Here is a 19,160-nt window from a genome sequence, read left to right on the forward strand (position 1 = left end):
GATGAGGTTTGAGCAGATGAGTGTAAGCGATTCAGAGTTCAGGATGCTGTTGATGGAGGGCATTGGGACTGATGGAATCTCTGTGGCCTAGCGCTGTCCCTCGTTTGTTGACACTGTTTGCACATTTGGTCTTCGAAGCCTGATGGAAAAAGCTTGTGGATGATTGTTGATTCATCCATCATCGGAGAGGCAGATTTACGTGATGAGAATTAGACCTATTTGGTCTGTCTGCAGTTTTTTTGGCAATTGAGCATGTGTTCATCAGGAGGCATGTGGTGCCCACCCTTCCATAGTGGGGTTTGGTATAGGAGGGTTGTCTGTGGCTGGTTCATTGTTGTATTCAATTGCTTTCCAGGCCTTCAAGTTAAGGCTTTGCAACGCTAAAAGTTTGAGTAGGTTCTTCCTGGAGTCAGGGTCATTATTCAAACATGCTTGTGGGTTCGTGTTGGCTGTTTTAGGTTGTCTTGTGATGAAGGGCGTGGTGTGAGAATGTCCCTGCAGTTATGTTTTTTTTTTAGTAAATGTGTTGCTTGGTGTAGTGTGTGAAGGCAAGGTTTTTTTGTCCTGTTTCTCTGTTCATCATTTTTGTCTGTATCGTTGTGGGTTGTTTATAGTAGCAGGGTTTAAGTGGATGCTTCAAGAGATATCCAGACATGAAGGTTTTTAAGGGTCTTCTGAGATGTTGCTGTGGGATTCCTCTAGTGTCTCTAGTTGACTGGTCTGCAGGCATTTCTATGAAGGCTTCCATCTCTTTCCATTGACTTCCTTCTACTGTGATTCTACTATCTTTGCGCTTTCTTGGCCTTTTTGTTGTCTTTATTGGATTGTGATGAGATTGTGGGGAGGTGGTGGAGTGGATAGGGTGAGGCTTCCATTATTGATTATTTTTTGTAACAACCCAGCGTTGTGAATGGTTAAATGGCACTTCGCTTTGAGATTGGCACTAGCTAATTAGAGATGTCCCGTGTTCTAACTATGCAATGTTTTCAGCCCAGTGAATTAATGTAACTATGCAACAGGCTCACTTGTATTCCAAAGAATGCGATAGTGAGACATTCTAACTATGCAGTGTATTCTCTGGTGAGACAAAGAGGCTAATCTTGTTCTGTAGTGGTAAAAAACGTGTATGATACTGGATGGAACAATGAGATGAGTCTAAATATATAAGGTATCTAAACTGGGAGCACAATGAATCCAAATAAAACAGTTGAGCCCCTTTTATCATAAATAATGGAACCAATAAATATTCTAACTATGCAGTGCATTTGTTGTTAACACAGCCATGTTAATCTAGTTTTGCAGTGGTTCCATTGTTATCACACAGAATGGAACCATGAAATACTCTATGTAATGTTTTCAAATGGTATTTATGATGAATTAATCCAACTATACAGAGTAGTCACCTGGGCCATAAAGAAAGGAACACAGTGAAACTATTCTCCGTATGCAGTCTATTCACTAGTAGAGTGGCATAATTAGGCTAGGCTAGCTCTGCTGTGGTTTCCCTTGTGTCATAGTGAAAGCAGCAATAGAATGTTCTAGTGCATTTGCTGGCGACATGGTGAGGCCAGTCTCACTAAGCAATTCATTCACTTGTGTCACAGTGACCGCAGAAGAGACCTGCAGTACCTATGCAGTGGACTTTAACTGATGTGATGGTGAGCTTAGACCAATTATGCAGTGGATTTATTCATATTCCAGTGGAGGGAAAAGTAAGTTAATCACACTATGCAACTGATATCATGGTGAGATTAGTTTAATTAGGCAATGGATTTATTTATGCCAGAATTATATGAAAGCAAACAGTGCGATGATAATCAACTGGTATGGTAGGATTCAACGAGCACTACCATGAAATTAAACTAGGGAAGAACATGTAATTCAGCTGGCAGTGCAGCCAATTAATCCAGCTATGCAATGGATTCACTTGTACCAGATTGATAGTAAAGTAAACTGTGAAATCTATTTCAGGTGTTATCACAATGAAATTAGTCTACACATGCAATGGATTCATGTTGCCAGAATAATATTAAAGTAGACTGTGCAATGTAATTCACCTGAAATAACAAAGATAGGTTTTCTAATTACACAATGCATTCACTAGTACCAGAATGATATGAAAGCAAACAGTGCAATGAAATTCAACTGATATCGCAATTAAGTAAGTCTAGAATATGCAGAGGGTTCCACTAGTAGCACCATAAAGTTCAATGCCATTCAGCTGGAATCACAGAAAGTCGATCTAACTGTAATGGGTTCACCTGTACCACAATGGCGATACAGTAAAACTGCAATGTAATTCAGCTTAGTTGGAAATCAAATTAGTCCACTTATGCAATAGATTCACTTATACCAGACTGTACAATGTAATTCAACTCAGAAATTCGTTTATGCAATGGGTTCAGTTGCAGAAGAATGAAAACAAAATAGACCATGCAATGTCATTCAACTGATATCACAGCGAAATGAGTCTAACCTTGCAATGGCTTCACTTATACCAGAATGATATTTAAGTAGGTTGCGCAACGTAATTCTAATAGTCTAACTATGCAATGTGTGAACTTGTGTGACAGTGATATGAAAGTAAACAGTGCAATTTGATAACCACTAATAACAATGAAAAATATCTACAAATGCATTAGGTTCACTTTTATGAGAATGATATTAAAGAGGGCAATGTATTTCAACTGACATCACAATGAATGATATTAAAGTAAACTTTGCAATATATTTCAACTAATCTCATACTGACATTGGACTCCCTATGCAATGGATTCACTTGCACCAAAATGATATTTATGCAATAAACCCCTATGGGTGGGGACATTACCAGATCCGGTAATTCCCGGGACTAAGTTATCTTAACGTTAGACCCCGGGCATTACCAGACACGGTAATGCACTGTTCGGAGGAGTTTGTTACTATTTGTATCCCAGAATGCTTTTTCCGGGGTGCTAATAGTTGTGCTTTTTCAGTTTAAAAAATGGCATGTTTGTATTTCAGTACTTACGAAAAACTACAGAACAAGATTGACAAGGGAGAAGGGAACTACATGTAGCCCTTTCTCCCTTTCAATGGTGGCCATTACCGTGACAGGGAAGTGCTGGGAACACTGAGTGTTCCCAGCACCAGCGAGGGACAAGCATGCTCCAAGTAAGTGGGCTGGGCCGGAGTGGGTTGTGGTCGAGAGATGTGGGACTTTGGGGAGGGCGTGTGAAAGTGGAGGTAGGCAGTGTAAGGGAGCACTTATGTGCTGTCCCGCCGGGAAGATGGTGGCCTCCCACTTCTGAGGAGAGTCATAACGCTGGCTTTGCCATGAGGTAAAGTCCCAATTTAGAGCTTGCTGATTGTCTGGGAGGCTGCCTGGTCCCTCCCCACCTCGGCGGGACGCTAATACAGTTAACAGTGTAATCTAGTACAACTGATATCAGAAGGGAATCAGTCTAAGTTGGTAATAAAGATACACTAATTAGAACTGGGCTGTGAAATGTGTATGAACTGATATCACAATGAAATCAGTCCTGTTTTGCACTAAGTTCACTTGTACCAGAGTAAACTTTGCAATGTAAATAAGTTGATGTCACAATGAAAATGAGTGCAGCTGTGCAGTGGATTCACTTGTGCCAAAGTGATTTAGGAAGATGAAACTGGTCTAATAATGCAATTTAATTCCCTGGCAGTACAGTGGAAATTAAGTTAAATTATGTAATGTATTCAACTGGTGGCAAATGCAACAGTCCAGCTAGGTAGCTAATTATGCAACATGTAACTCGTCTAATAAGGAGATTGTTCTAGTTAAGAAGAGGATTAAAAAATGTAAAGCACATTGAGATTATGCATATTAGACTATGGGAGATTTTGAAATTATAACATGCAGATGTTTCTGCAATTTTATCATGTTTAATCATTTTAAAATTGTATTTTATTGTTTTAAGCACTGACCTAGCTCAATAGCAGCAGAGCGCTGTACAGAATGTGGGTAGCCAACATTTGGGTTGGTATCTTTTAGCAGTAACATACTACTGTTAGTTGAGGTCTGTGCGTCAGTGTGTGTGTTTAATGGAATTAGTCTTTGTCAGGTGGTGTTGAAAAAGCCATGTTTTGAGATATTTGGGAAATTGGAAATTTGTGGGGCCTTTCGAGCTGACACCGGGCATCGGCATTCCGAGCATAACTTGAGTAGCTTGAGGCCGGTGGGAGAGCTTTGGTGTGGTTGGTGCTGGCCTCTTAGAAATAGAGTAGTTCTCCTGTCATGTGGGGCCTGTATGTTTGGGTGAGTGGCATACCTTAAAGATAGGTCGCTCCATGTTTAGGTGAGTTTAGGATTAATGGTTAGGTATGTGCTATTGCTTATGTTGGTGTCATAAGAACATATTGGGCCTCATTAGGAGTGTGGCGGCCACGGAATGAACGGTGCTAGTAAGTGGAATGCGCTTCAGGCAAAATAATATCTGTCACACCAGCAAGTTCACTTTTTAAGTAACATTTATTTTTTGCATTTGTAGCATGCAATATCCTTTTTTCCAAACATTGATTCACAAACTATCAGTTTTTTGCCTCTCAACACGTGTTTCCCCACATCTTATGCTCGTGGTTCATCAGGAGAGATGCTAAATAAAGAAAGAATATGAAAGAAAGTAAGAAAAGAATGAATGAGTTATGTTTATATTTATTTTAATAATTAAGTAGTGGTGGTGGTGTGTTGGGTGAGCAACTCTGATTACATTAGCCTATTAGATGTACTCACCTTAGTTCCTTATTGAGTAAACATATCTCTGATTAATAATTCCTCTTTCGTTTTGTCTCTCTCATTTTTATGAGTTCTTTTATTAGTAAATTTCTGTAAACAATGAGAGAGGGTAACATCAGTTTAACCTGACTCTTTGTATCATTTTTCAAACTTCATTCAAATGCCCTCTTTAGAGCAGTCACATTTATTGTAAAGGTAGAGCTACTGTGAAGCTCTCCCCCAAAGTTCCAGAATACTAAAGTTTAAAATGCTGTTCACACCCAAAATTATCTGAAAGAAATTAGATTAAATTGAATTACCTTTTATTTTTACTTGGTACGATTGCCTTCAGTCCACCATAGTCCGCGCTATCTTTCTGTGCTATTTTCTATCCTTTATAAAGGCCGTGATCGCGTTACGTATGAGGTCACCGCGTCATGTTACGCGATGACGTCACACGTCACACCTTTACGTTCGGCGGCCGTTTTGATTCTCTATTTCTGCCATGAAACCATAGTGATTCCTTTTTATAACATTTGCCTAGTTCGAATGTATCCTTCCTATGGATCCTTTCAGACGGGTCCATTATTTTCAAATCAAAGTAAAAAACAAAGGAAAGCCTAGAAAGAAAAGAATTAATAGAGCAAATTTGAGAAGAGACTTATTTCAAATTATAACCATAAGGTAAAACACAATTTTTAGGAAAAAAATAAAAAACTGCAATTCAACACATATTTTCATAAAACATGATAAAAAGAAGATATATTAAGACATGATAGTGCTTATAACTTTTTGGATACTATTTAGACAGCCTTGCATTCTATTTTCATAGTTCAGCTTTCTATAGCCAATAGGCCATCTTATGTTCCGAATTCAGGCCAGAGTGACACGTGTCCAGAATACAAGCTGGGGGTCGCGTAACTAGTTAGCATGGAGGGGATCTGTGTTACCCCTGCAGCTCCTGTTGAGTGTGGTCAGTCAAGACTGGTGGTCTATGCTGAGCCAAGTTTGGTATGTTGATTTGGAAAACTGTGTTTCCGTTCATAGACAAGATGGGGTTGTTTGAACTTCGGCAGCTTTGCCTAGAAAGGCTCTAACATTTGTGGCAACAACTTTCTGCAGTCAAGTGCCTGGGTGCAGGCTCACCATATTTTAGTCATTGGTGCGTAGCTCACTGGAAGAACAAGGTGTGCATTTGTCTTGTGATTTTGACATTAGTGTTGACATGGGTGCTTTGTATTTGTGTGTTCTGTTTATCTGACAATATGGGGTTAGTGCAACCACTGTGGCAGTGTTTGCTGGCTGCCTGATGCAAGGAGGACACGTGTGCTAGCTGCAGGTATATGTTCTGGATTGTGTATTTTCCAGAAAGGAGATGCTTGGAATTTTACCTGCTTCCCTCTCTATGCTTGCTCATATGGTGTGCTGAGTGTTGGTTATGTGACATCAGAATGGAATGTACAGAATGTTGGATGAGTTCCTCACTGAAAGATTCTATGAATACCGGTTTGACCTGACAACCTGGGTGGAGTGATACCGCAGGGTTTCTCTGCTCTACTACTGCCTGCTGATATCTACCTTTGAGTCCTACATCAGTTCAGATGTCTTCATTGCAATCTCTTGATCTGACCTAGCAATTACACAATAAGCCCCGAGCTGGGGGGCCATTACCGCTTCTGGGAATCCCCTGGCAGTCATAGGTACAACTCAGGCCCCAGGGCATTACCGGAAGCGGCAATGGCGCCCCAGTGAGGGGTTTATTGCTATCAGTACTCTGCCCCGTTGGACCAGGGCACTAATAGCTTCTTTTTTCAGTTGTCAGAGGCTCAGTGTGGCTTCCATGATACAGGATACGTAGTCGGTTCTCTCTTTCCACTGCGGCCATTCAAAAGAGTAAAAAACAAGTAAACAAAGAAGATGGCCAACATGGAAAGGGAGAAGGGGCTACATTGAGTCCCTTCTCCCTTTCCATGGCGGCCATTAAAAAGCAGAAAGAAAAAGTGAACAAAGAAGATCGCCGTCCCTTGTCCTTTTCCATGGTGGCCATTCAAACATTGAAAGTGCCAGAGGGAAGGGCTTTGTCTGGCTTGTAACAACTTGGCGAGGGCCAATGAGCTTGCTTGTTACAAGCTCATTGTCCCTCACCAGGTACTAATGCCACTTATCTGCCAGTACATTTGCTTACCCGTATATTGATCTATCTGTCTGATAGCACTGCCCTGTATGTATCTATACCTCTCTTAACTTTTAGTTGGCCAAGGAGTTGATTTATTTATTTCAACGAACCCTAAGTGGCACACACATTTCCCTCATTAGACTACCCAACAAGCTCATACTTCCTACAGCTCAATGTTGCATTTTGCACTAATAGCAGCATTGGCATTGTGTGATGGAGCACAAGCATGTCTGTGAGAAGAAAAACCTGGTAAAAGCATTCAGAAGTTCAGTTATCATTACTATGTTGAACAGTTATATATAAATAACTTTGGAAATTGTAAACTATGGGTGCATCATCACAATTTACGAATACAAGGTCAAAAGGCACGTGTTTCAAATGAAAGCTCCAAATAAGACAATCTAATGCTGACCTGAAACGTTTCTGAATTTCCCGCTGATTGTGTGTGGGCTGATGCATTGTGCATATATGTCACTGAGTCGATTTCTTTCACCCACAGGGAGTTTACAAATTTGCCTTCCAAGGATTTGTCGATGGTCAGAAGAAGGAAGAGCTGTGTATTAATGGCACTGCCACGTCAAAGATAGACATTTGACTCACCAAGAAGAAGGACATTCTAAAAAACGGATTTTCAAAATCGAACCAATTTTTCTGACGAAGTCTGCTCCAGTGGCACAGGGTGTTTAAGACATGTTTGTGCATTACCCTTTAGCCTATGGAACTGCAGTTTCATCAATAGATTATATAAATTTTTAGAAGTGAGTTCAGTGTAGCAGAGCGTTCAACCAATGCCTGACTTGCATTTTTATGTAGCTTAGAAAGGGAGGTTGAGGCCTCGAATCGGACTGTTAATCTTCATAAGTCCAAGTTCTAGCCTTCGCCACAGTTCTTACAAAATGAGGAGCATCTGCTCCCACCACAGACATTTACTGCCACCCGGTGAATGAAAAAAGAAGGGGGGTAGGACGTACTTGTAATCCCTCTTCTTTTACATCTTGAAACGGCTCCTTTTCTGGTATAAAAACCTTTCTTTCCCATTCATGGTCCTGATTAGACACAAATCATACATTCTACAAGAAGCGTAGAGGGGGAAATCAATGACTGTGACAAAGAAGACTAGGAATCAGAGTAATGAAGATTAGCTGTAAGTAATTTTGGTATTACCACTTCACCCGACTTTGTCGCCACAGTCCTTATGAAATGGAGATGTACTAAGCAATTTCTCACAATATAACAACAGTGTACCATCAGCATGATCCCGCAAAAATAATGTATTATATTGTTCACATCGTAAATTCAAACTGACAATGTTGATCATACAGTTGTAGTCAAATCAGAGGTAGCACATATTTGGCAACAGTAAAAACGACTTTAGACCAGCAAAGTCTATGGCAAATCATTGCCCGATCCGATGGGGGATGGTAAAGAACAATGTATTTGATGTTTTTTATTGTCTTCGTTTCCTTATGCATTATTTAATGTTGGTTTTTAAGAGTTGTAGATGTTTATAGTGTGGAATGGGCTGTATTGTGTAAAACTTCATTTTATTTTAATGAATGGTATTTTTTCCATGCAATTGCTCTGGACTTTAATGTTTTTTCCCCATTGTCGTAATCCAATTGTCTGTAAAACATTTTTACAGAAAACATATAGTACATTGTTAATTATGACAGGACAATAAATGGGCATGTGAGATGTTTCTACCTGTAAGAGGAGGAGTTTAATGTTTTAGAAATAGAAGAGGGACATCACCTTTCCCTCTGGTTAGCAGTAAAGGTCTGTGCTGGCAACAGACATGCAACTGTGGCGAGGAATGTGGTCGAGAGGGGATATGGAGACTAGGGGAAAGAACAGGTGGCTTGAAGCTGCAAAGGAAAGCTAGGCTCCCAGTGAAAGAGACACTCCCAGGAGGCATGTGATAGCAGAGTTGTTTTATGGTTAAGAATCTGAAGTTTTGTTGAGGGTGAGAAGGTACAGCCGGTAGGCTACTGCCGCAAATGTAGTTGTGAATGGAAACAGCATTTTGACTAATTCATGATCTTCTATTTCATGAAATGACCTGGTTTGAATCGTGCTGTACTGAAATCACTTCAATATAGCTGTTTTAGTGTAGAATAATTTCTCACAAAACTGTCAGTTGTAGTTTTATTCTATCCAAGTCAGATGCCGTGGAATAAGAGTCAGCAAAGTGCACTTTGTGCCATGAATCATTCAAAGAACTGTATACATGCTGGAACGATTAGTATGAATTATTAATATAACATTTATTATGGAAAAAAACTAAAGAACTATTGATTTTTTTCCCCACAAAATTTCCAACGTGAAAGCTTAGTGAAGGAAAAAGAAGTAGACAGTTACTAGGTTTTGGTGTTCGCCATTCCAGCGGCACCGTGTGCACTGAAAGAACTCATTAAATGCTACATTTTTCTTCAAATGATTCTTTAACTTTTCCAAAAAAAAATGGAAATAGAGATAAGCTGCTTTTTGCGGTACGGCCGCAAGAATGCTGATGGTGCCTCAAATGTCTAAACAATAAGCCAATTTTTGCCTCCAGCTAAACAAATACAAATGCAGAAACCTATTAGGTTATGGTTTTGCACTCCATCCATACAATCGAGGGAAATCTCCTATTTCAAAAATTCTCTTTCCTTCTTCCATTGGTCTGTTTCTGTAAGCCTACAAATTAAAGCAACAAATCATAAATTAGTACTTGTTGTATGATTAACCCAAGCATATAAAACAATATTAGATAAAAAGGCTAGACAATGGAAATGGAACACAAATGCATTTGTTTGTCGAGTTTTCTAATTTTGCACTGTGTATGTTGTATACTTTTCTCTTTTTTGAAATATTTGTTACAAATGGATTTCTGTGAACTATAATTGACTTGTCTGTATTAAGATATTCTCTCCGTATTTTTTATCTCTTCGTGATCAAGCCAATCACTAGAACATTTTATAATCAAAACATCTCTGTTTTGAGACCAAATCTTCACCTTGACCATTCAGTACTGAACACTTTAGAAGTCATAATTCAGTGAGATTTTGAATATTATTTGTAACAAAATTATTTTTATATGGTTAAAGATAAATCAACAGTACGTTCTCGTTAAATGACCTTAAATATTTCTTTAATGTTTGCATCCTAATTAATAAGCTTTACTGTTTAGAAATAATTGTGAAGTTTGCATCTAAAATGGGTAATTTGGTTCCATTACCTAATCACATACAAGCATAAACCTTTTACCTTGCATTGTTGGTTTCCTAATGATGAGCTGAAAATGCATGCATCTAGTTAACTTTGGACAGCTTGCGTATTCTTCTGTATAAATGCTTTTTCTCTTTGCAATCCATTATTTAGTGCACTATGTTTAAACCTTATACCCTAAGGAATGTTAAATGTATATCTCATTTTTTTGTTTTTTTGTTTATTGTGTTTTAGCCATATTAGAAAACAAAGAAACAAAGTTATGACTTTTAACACATCAAAAACTAAAAGAACTCATAGATCAGAGAAGAGACCCAAAGCACTCCCAACATATGCAAACATAAAAACGACTTAATACAGGAGATCGATAACAATTAGAAGAGAATATTACATTTTAAAAAACATTCATTATTGCATCAGCCATAAATATATATGTATACTTAAGTGAAAACAACATTAATAACAACAAATGAGTTACTCTAAAAACACAAAAAGAATAGCATCTTTAACAGATAAGAGAAAAAGGAAAAAGAAAAAGAAAGGAAGAAAACGCTCAAAGGAAAAGAAGAAGAGAATATGGAGAGCAAGAGTTAGATATAGTTCATTCTCAATCCCATTTTACCTTAGTCTAATAAATCCTGCCGGTCTTCTATTCAACGCTGCAGGCTGTGTGTTTGCAAGAGTTTTGCTGCCATTTTTAATTCATGATATATTCTTTAACCATAAAGGTAGGATTTACATACACACGTCTTATCTTTGACCTTTTCTCTTGTTATCTACTATTATTCTTAAATGAACCTCCATATTATATTTACTGAATCACTTCAATTAATTAAACTTATATTGATTTAATCACAATACTTTGTACCAACTTTCCTGCTTTGGATGCTTGCTTCAGAGTTTATACTATGCAGTTTTGATACTTAAGAGAATCGTATTAGCATTCACAAATTATAAATTGTTATATTTGAACCAATTCTCAATATTTTTCGAAAGTATGTATATTAAATACTACTTTAAAATCTAGATGTTTGTGTACTTGTCAGGCATCCTTTTCTCAATTGCATGTTTGAATGCTAGATCTACATAGGCTTTTTAGCCCATATATCGCCACCCTGCAAATATGCAAGACCTTTTTATGATTATTAACATCTTGTTTTCCGACTTAATTGACAGCATCCTATTTTTTCTTAATAACATCAAGCTCTCAACATTCCTCTTACTGCCATAGCCACCTTTATTTTACATGAATCGAATGCTTGAGTCATTCCATGTTAATATTACATTAAAGGATAGTTCCGGGACTTTTTTTTTATTGTCCCTACGGTTCGGCCATGTGTTTTTAAGCATAAATCGGTAGATCGTAGAAAACTTTCCTATGGACCTTACCCGACTTTTCGTCCATTAAAGCACTCGAAATCAGCCGCCATTTTCTGATAATCCTATCATTTCCCCCCATCGACCTGGCTCACCTGCTTTTGCGGCACTAAATCAAATCCTCTGCCCCTGAAACAGACTTTATCAAAACATTCATATTCCCCGCCTCTATCCGTGACGTGACTGTGCTGCGTAGGCAAACGCGCCCAGGCGTCTTCTACGCGACTCCACACAGAACCCGGAAATCAACACAGATCAGCTCACAACACAGCGCGCCACAATTGGGAATATGAAACTGTACTTTTAAATCAAACCGCAAGATTGTAAATTTGGTAAAGTACATTTATTTGACATCAAATGTTTTGAGAATATTCAGCGATTTTCATTTTATTTGCTCACGTTCCAAAAAGTTCGTTTTGAGGCATGCGATGTTCCTTTGCTGTACACAGGGTCTTAGATCATCTCACAATACAGCGCCACAATTCGGAATATGAAACTGTGGTTTAAAAGCAAACGGCAAGATTGTACATTTGGCAAAGTACATTTATTGGACATCAAATGTTTAGAGAATATTCAGCGATTTGCATTTTTCTTTGCTCTCGATCCAAAATAGTTCGTCTTGAGGCAAGCGATGTTCGTGTTCAGTACACCGGGTGTTGGTTTACGATAAAATAAGCTCTTCGGTCGCACTGATAATCGCATGGCTGTTCCAACAACGAGGCACTAGTCCACCACAACGGTCTGTATGTTGCATCTAGCCGTTAGTACCGCGTAAGGGCATACTTGTACTTGGCGATCGTCCCATAAAATGGTCAGGGTGGTAACGTTGTTCACGCGGAGAAGCAACTGGCGGTTATAAAAGCCATCCGCCGGTGTCTGGTACGCGTGACACATACAATAATGAAGGATGTACCTGTTTTAAAAACATAAAAAATTAAATTAGTCTCACCATCAGATCTTTATTAAAATTATTCATTTTATATATTAGGTCGGGAAATTATTTCATAGCTAGGACAGTGCAACTGGGTATTATACGTCATTTGCAGTAACCCACCCCCTCTCCTCCGCCTTTTTCAGAGCCGCCTGAGCGCCAGTGGACCACTTCGTCACTGATATGATATAATATGGCATTTGCAACGGGTTGACAGGGAGGCAGTGCAGGTGGAGAGTGGAAGGGCCCAGGACCGAGGTCGCAGACAGTGGACCAGTTATAGCAGGAGAGAGGGAGACAGAAAGCAGAAGCAAAGAGGAAGGTTTTGAGGTGCTTCCGTAAAAGGAGATGGTTCTCCTCAAGATAGTGCGCGGTACAAAACAATATGCCACATAGAACGTACAAGTACAACTTAACCCGTCTTTAAAGCTACTGTATAGTAATTAAATTGCGGTATAAACTCATCTAAAGAGTTACTTACATTATATTTGCATTTTCCATTGTGTCTGTGCGTAGGGCAGCCCCGAAATACCACTCCTTCTATGCCGACGTTATTTCTTCTAATGAACGAACATTAAATGGCTATCGTTTCTGAAATTTTATTCATTATCGTTTCTTACGTTATTGCACCACACCCCCAAAAAGAAGTCTTTCGGGATGGTCACGGCCTGTCAAGGTCAAATAACAATAGAACCTTATACTGAGTCGTGGGCCATTCCGGCACCCGAGCAAAAAATCAAAGCAGCTGACCTTCACTTTGAACGAGCACACATTCCTAGTTAGCTACATTCAGTGTAAGGCCATCTCACAGGACTTGAAATGTACACTCCATCTTTGCATTTTGTCTGCGTGCTTTGCAGCCCCAGAGAACCATAAATACGGAGACATTCTATATTTTTTGAAAAATGATTTATATTACTGTTTGGTTTAATTTAATGTGCAAATGAACAAGGTTGGATAGACACATTGCATGTACACTGAGCAATCACTTTTATTTACACAATACATAGCTACACATATTCAATGGGCCTGCGACATGAGGAGACTCGAGAGCAGAGTCACAGGTGACACCCGGGTGGTTCGGACTACTGCACGGTGAAGGGAGGGGCAAGGGTGGAGAGACACATTGCATGTACACTGAGCAATCACTTTTATTTACACATTACATAGATACACATATTCAATGGGCCTGCGACATGAGGAGACTCGAGAGCAGAGTCACAGGTGACACCCGGGTGGTTCGGACTACTGCACGGTGAAGGGAGGGGCAAGGGTGGAGAGACACATTGCATGTACACTGAGCAATCACTTTTATTTACACATTACATAGATACACATATTCAATGGGCCTGCAACATGAGGAGACTCGAGAGAACAGACAATCAAATTACAATCATTTAAACCGTGATGTGTATTTCTCAATGAGCTCTGCTTTAGGTGGACATGGAACAGAGGCAATGTTGGGGGCAATGCAGTTGTCCCCTGCACAGGTTCGTTCACAACTCCATGTATGTGCCTATCTAGGACATCAACAATAAGTCTCTCAATAAACTCATATTGCATATCCTCAAACACTGGTTTGATCACCCATTGTTTACTTCTTTTAGTGAAGGCCTTATTGTAGCGAAGCGTCCCTAAAGTTCCGGTCGTCCTACTTTGTTGACGGCCAACATTATGGTTATGTGCCAAGACCGCTAGAAGAGTCCGATTTATCATGCCCTCCATGCCAAAATGCAATCGTTTTGGCCTGTACTTTAGGCAATATTGTGGAACACCTCCAAATCTCCTGTGTGGCAGAATTCCGTGAGTCCCCTCAAATCTCTATTTATAGTTTTATCAAATACAATCTTTTCAATGGCTTTGTGAGTGGGTGATGAAGGAATCAACCACTTCTTCTTCCGTGCCTCTTCTGTGGACAAATGGCCATGTTCACAATTGTGGAAATGTTGGTTTGTGGTCCAGCGGTGAACGTTGCTACAGTGTAGCATTACTGACCGCCATTTTTCCAGTAGAATTTCCAACGACCCTCCACATGTTTTTGAGCTCCACCAAAGATGTTTGCTGATTGACTTGGACCACTGTGAAATACCTTGCATATCTTTTTTTTTTACCTGCAGCCGACATTTTTTTATTGATTGTTTTTGCAAGATGCCAAACGTCAAATTGGTGATTTATATTTTTGTACTCTTCTCTCATTGTCTTGGCAATTGAAACGTGTCTGTCCGTGGCTATCAGGTCGATCACCATTCCCCGCGATTGTAGTTCTTGCAATGATGCTACAAAGCCAACTTTCTCCATGGCCACTGAGGATGTACTTTGTGACACCTGCACGACCACCGAACTCACAATTTTCTTACTTTCCATGTCCTGAAAGTGGTAGGTGCAGTACTTGGCTGAAAATCCTGGGCTGTCGCACTGTCCATCACCGGCTAGCCTGAACCGTTTGCCCGCGAATGTACTATCAATAGACATTTTTTCCATTCTCCAAGCTTCGCTAATGGCTGGAAATAGATAATCGGTTTGGTATTTGTAGAACTGAGTTTTCGCAATGAAATGGATTCCCACAAACTGAAAGAAAGACTCTAACTTTTTAAAACTTGAACCACTAAAAAGTGCAGCCGCTGCACAAAGTAGATTGCCTGCTGGCAGTTGCCCCAGCATGGGTTGTGCAGACCATGAGAAAGGATGATATTTTGTACAGGTGGCATGTATTTTAAGGTTAGTGCCTCGAATTGCACGAGTCACATTAATCAATGGCTCCCCACATACTTCCCCACCAACCGAATGCCCACATTTCATCCGAATAATAATATCAATCAAACAACTATCGAATACAATGAATTTGGCCTCTTTCCTTATACTGTCACTCTGCATCCCAGCTGGTTCGGCCTGTAACGTTGAGGACATGTCACTCACATGAAAGGTAGAATCTCTGATATCGTCTTCCGCTATGTTCAGTGATATTGATGGTGTTTCATTGTCGTCCACTTCATTCTCTTCCATTGCAACATCTGTTACTTCTCCGGCGATGGGTGAATAAAACAATTTCTTCAACTTTCTCGCGGTCTTAGTTTTTGCGGGTGTGGATTCTGTAAATTGATCTCCGACTGCATCCGAACTACCAGGAGGACATTCACTATCAATGGCTAGTGGTGGTATAGCTCCGTTGTCAATCACTTCATATTCTTCCCATTGGCACGATGCATCTCCAGTCTCAAGTCCCTGCCAAAAGGTTTGACAAGCAACATCTCTCGTTCGCTTCACTGTCTGTGTAGATCTAGTTCGTACACCCACTCGCAACTAGAGGACAGATTGGAAAAGGGATGTTCAGTTTAAACACAACTTACAGTATTGAACTATTAACAGTGAAAAACAACATAATATAGTGACCAGGACACTAACCTTCTTTTGCTTTCTTTTCTTTGAAACTTTCTTGCCTCGAACTTCAACATCAGGACGCTGTTGCTCCGACTCGTGTGTGCATGTCTCCACTTCCTCTTGCGCTGCAACGACTATATTTTCATGATAAGCACATCCATCACGCATTGACGCTCCATCGACTCCCTGAAACATAGAACTTTCATTAGTATGTATAATAATATTGAAAACACAAAATGTACTTGGGGACCAATACCCACGTACATCTCAATAGCAAAACACGAATGAACGCTTTGTGTAGAACATTCAAACGACAATTATTCACGCATAGTTGATCTAGTTAGATGGAACTGTCAAGATCCATACCTCGGGCTCCTCATAGACTTCCATTGATGATATTATTGAAGATGATGCTTCAGTAACTCCCTGAAACACATTAATTGCATTAGTATGGTTTTCTATTTTGTTAAAAAGAACATAAACTTTGTGCAGGCGTCAACGGCTCATCTAAATAGACCTGCACAAATGATCAGTTGTCTAAAATAAATAATGGATATGTAAATATGATTCGATTTGCTCGATCGTTGGAAGTGTCACCACCCAGAGATCTGCATCAACTACTAGGGGTGATGTTCTTGTAGAAGAAGCTCCGTCATCTCCCTGAAACATAGTACTTGCGTTAATAAAGAAGGAAGTATAGCGGATGTAATCACGTCATATGATTTCGCTTGATCGAACTGTCAGTATCCATACCTCGAAATGCATAAGAACATCAAGGGACGATGTAACTGCGGTGCACACTTCTGCAAGCTGTTGCGCCGACCCGTAACTGCATGCTCCCCCTTCTTCTTGGACTAATGCTCCATCGACTCCCTGAAACATAGGACTTTCATTAGTAATGAACACAATATTGAAAAAAGAAGACACATAGGAGGGCGACGACAGAAGGACATATCAATGGCTAAAAACGAATGAAACATTGTGTGTAACAATCACGCTACAAGAATGCAAGATCTGATGATCTCCATCGATGGAACTGTCCGGAAACGTACCTCGAGCATCTGAGTGACATCAACGGTTGTCGTCAATACGTTGGACTCCTCAGCATCTCCCTGAAAGACAGTACTTGCATTATTTTGGATAACAATAATTATAACTGAAAACAAAGACTAGAGGACGAGTACAAGGGTGTACCATTAGGTAAAATAATTACACGATAAATTAAAACTATTAATTTACATGCCTAAAACAAGTCAGTGGCAGAATAGCCAAGTAAGATTACCCGATAGGTGCTTGAAGTGGCTGATGACTGCAATAACGACACGGATGGAGAATCTTCCGCCTTCATATTGAGTGGATACATAAATGGGGAAATTATTGTTAGCTAATGCTACACACTACCGCAAGGCCGAGAGATAAATACGTAAACTTGACTCACCAGTGGAGGGATGTGGACGAATAGAGTGGGAATAGCGGTTGAGAGCAATTTTCGCCTCGCTCGCGGTGTGTTCTTCTTTATTAGCAATGATGTGGAGTACATGTCTGAGCTAAAGTGCCTGCTGCAGATGCGGTATCGATCACCCCTCTTGTCCGCAAAGACTTCTAGGACTCTACTTTCAAGCTCAGACGGTGGATATCCGCAATATCGGACCCATTCTCTTATCTGATCTATTGTCTTAGGGAAAACATGCATTATAGTACCTTCAGATTTTTTATGGGTCTTCGAAGGGCAACCGCCAATGGAACAGGCAGGCATTGTGGAAAGTTCTGAAAAGTAAAGATCAACAATTCTCTATGAATACCAATGTGTTAAAAAATTAAATGACACATAAAAGGTTCAATGCAAGGTTCGTTTTGGTTCTTGGAACTATACACGTTATTCACATGCGGATAAGTATTTGAATAACTTTAAAAAAATAGAAAAATAATTTGACTAAACTCGGAACATGTGACTAGTTCCTTGCATGTACTGTCTTGAACGAAAAGAAAACATGGATGCAATTTGATGACTACTAGCAAATAGATATAAATTAAAATATTGGACGCAAAATGATTATGGCACATGGCCTTACCTTGACGAACAAACAGTTAGATGCAGGGATCAGAGTAGTTTCTTGTCGTAGAACAGGGAGCAGTTCACAGGTTGCAAACTGACGAGTTTGCTCGAAGTGGTCACGGAAGTTCACAGAGACGAAGAGCAGATAACCAGCACCTTCACGGGTTGACTAGCAAAGCGCAAAGAAGTTCTCATTAGAAATATGAAGTGGGTTATAAAGAATTCGAAACAGGGGTGTGTTTGTGAATGAATGACGTGTATATGTCGTGGCATTATGCGGTTTGCAGGGGGACGACCAGCGTGAGGGGTGGATGCTTGGCAGGAGACACGGGGTCTGGAGGTAGACATGGGAACAACAACCCATGCTCTATAGACCACTTTGAAGTGTACATGGTCTTTGGCACCTCTTGGCCTTTATCGCTCCCTGACAGCTCCACTTGCCAGCACAAGTACCCCGGTGCGAACTGCCTTTGATAGGGCGGGGGGTGGATTGGGGCGGTGGTCGTGCAGACAAGATACAGGAAGACTCGTGAATGGAGACACACTTATGTGGATTGCAGGGGGACGACCAGCGTGAGGGGGGATGCTTGGCAGGAGACACGGGGTCTGGAGGTAGACATGGGAACAACAACCCATGCTCTATAGACCACTTTGAAGTGTACATGGTCTTTGGCACCTCTTGGCCTTTATCGCTCCCTGACAGCTCCACTTGCCAGCACAAGTACCCCGGTGCGAACTGCCTTTGATAGGGCGGGGGGGGTGGATTGGGGCGGTGGTCGTGCAGACAAGACTCGTTTGCCGCAGGGCCTCACCAAGGAGAGGCCATCTAACTGCATGTAAGAGGCAGGCTGCAGGATCTAGTACATGGAAGGCAGGGGGGTGAGTTTATAAATACCTCACCCTCCCAGGAGAATATATGGGTGCAGTTCACCCTGGAGACCCTGGATGCCTAGGCAGTTAATCAGCAGCAGGCTGGCCTGTGGTGGCAAGGCGGCACGGGCCAGAGGGGGTCATCTCTGTACCCGGTGCCCAAAAGGATGATTTATTATGATCAACCATATTGATTATTTACCTATAACCATGTTTTGTATCAATAAAATCCAACGGCCTTTTATTTCCAACGCTTGAACAAAGTGGTGTGGTAAGTAGTTTTGGGGGAGGAGGCAAGGCCGGGAGGCTTGATGCCAACCCGCAAAATAACATATGTATGTCTGCTGCATATGGGTTCAACGGTTATGTGGATTGAAGGTGGGCGGCCAGCGTGAGGGAGGATGCTGGCCGGAGACATGTGGTGTGACAAGACAAG

The 19,160-nt window shown here is 40.5% G+C and overlaps 1 protein-coding gene across 1 annotated transcript in view; it reads left to right on the forward strand.

Moving 5' to 3' along the window:
- LY96 (lymphocyte antigen 96) overlaps positions 1–11,138 on the forward strand; it is a 327,458-nt gene extending 316,320 nt beyond the window's left edge. The window contains exon 5 of the mRNA XM_069621218.1: positions 7,405–11,138. Coding sequence (XP_069477319.1) covers positions 7,405–7,500 — 96 coding nt within the window. The 3' untranslated portion in view covers positions 7,501–11,138. The remainder of the gene's footprint in view (positions 1–7,404) is intronic.
- The last annotated feature ends 8,022 nt before the right edge of the window (positions 11,139–19,160 follow it).

Source organism: Ambystoma mexicanum, chromosome 5q, assembly GCF_040938575.1.
Source record: "Ambystoma mexicanum isolate Mex_15411 chromosome 5q, UKY_AmexF1_1, whole genome shotgun sequence".
In the NCBI taxonomy this organism is placed as follows: domain Eukaryota; kingdom Metazoa; phylum Chordata; class Amphibia; order Caudata; family Ambystomatidae; genus Ambystoma; species Ambystoma mexicanum.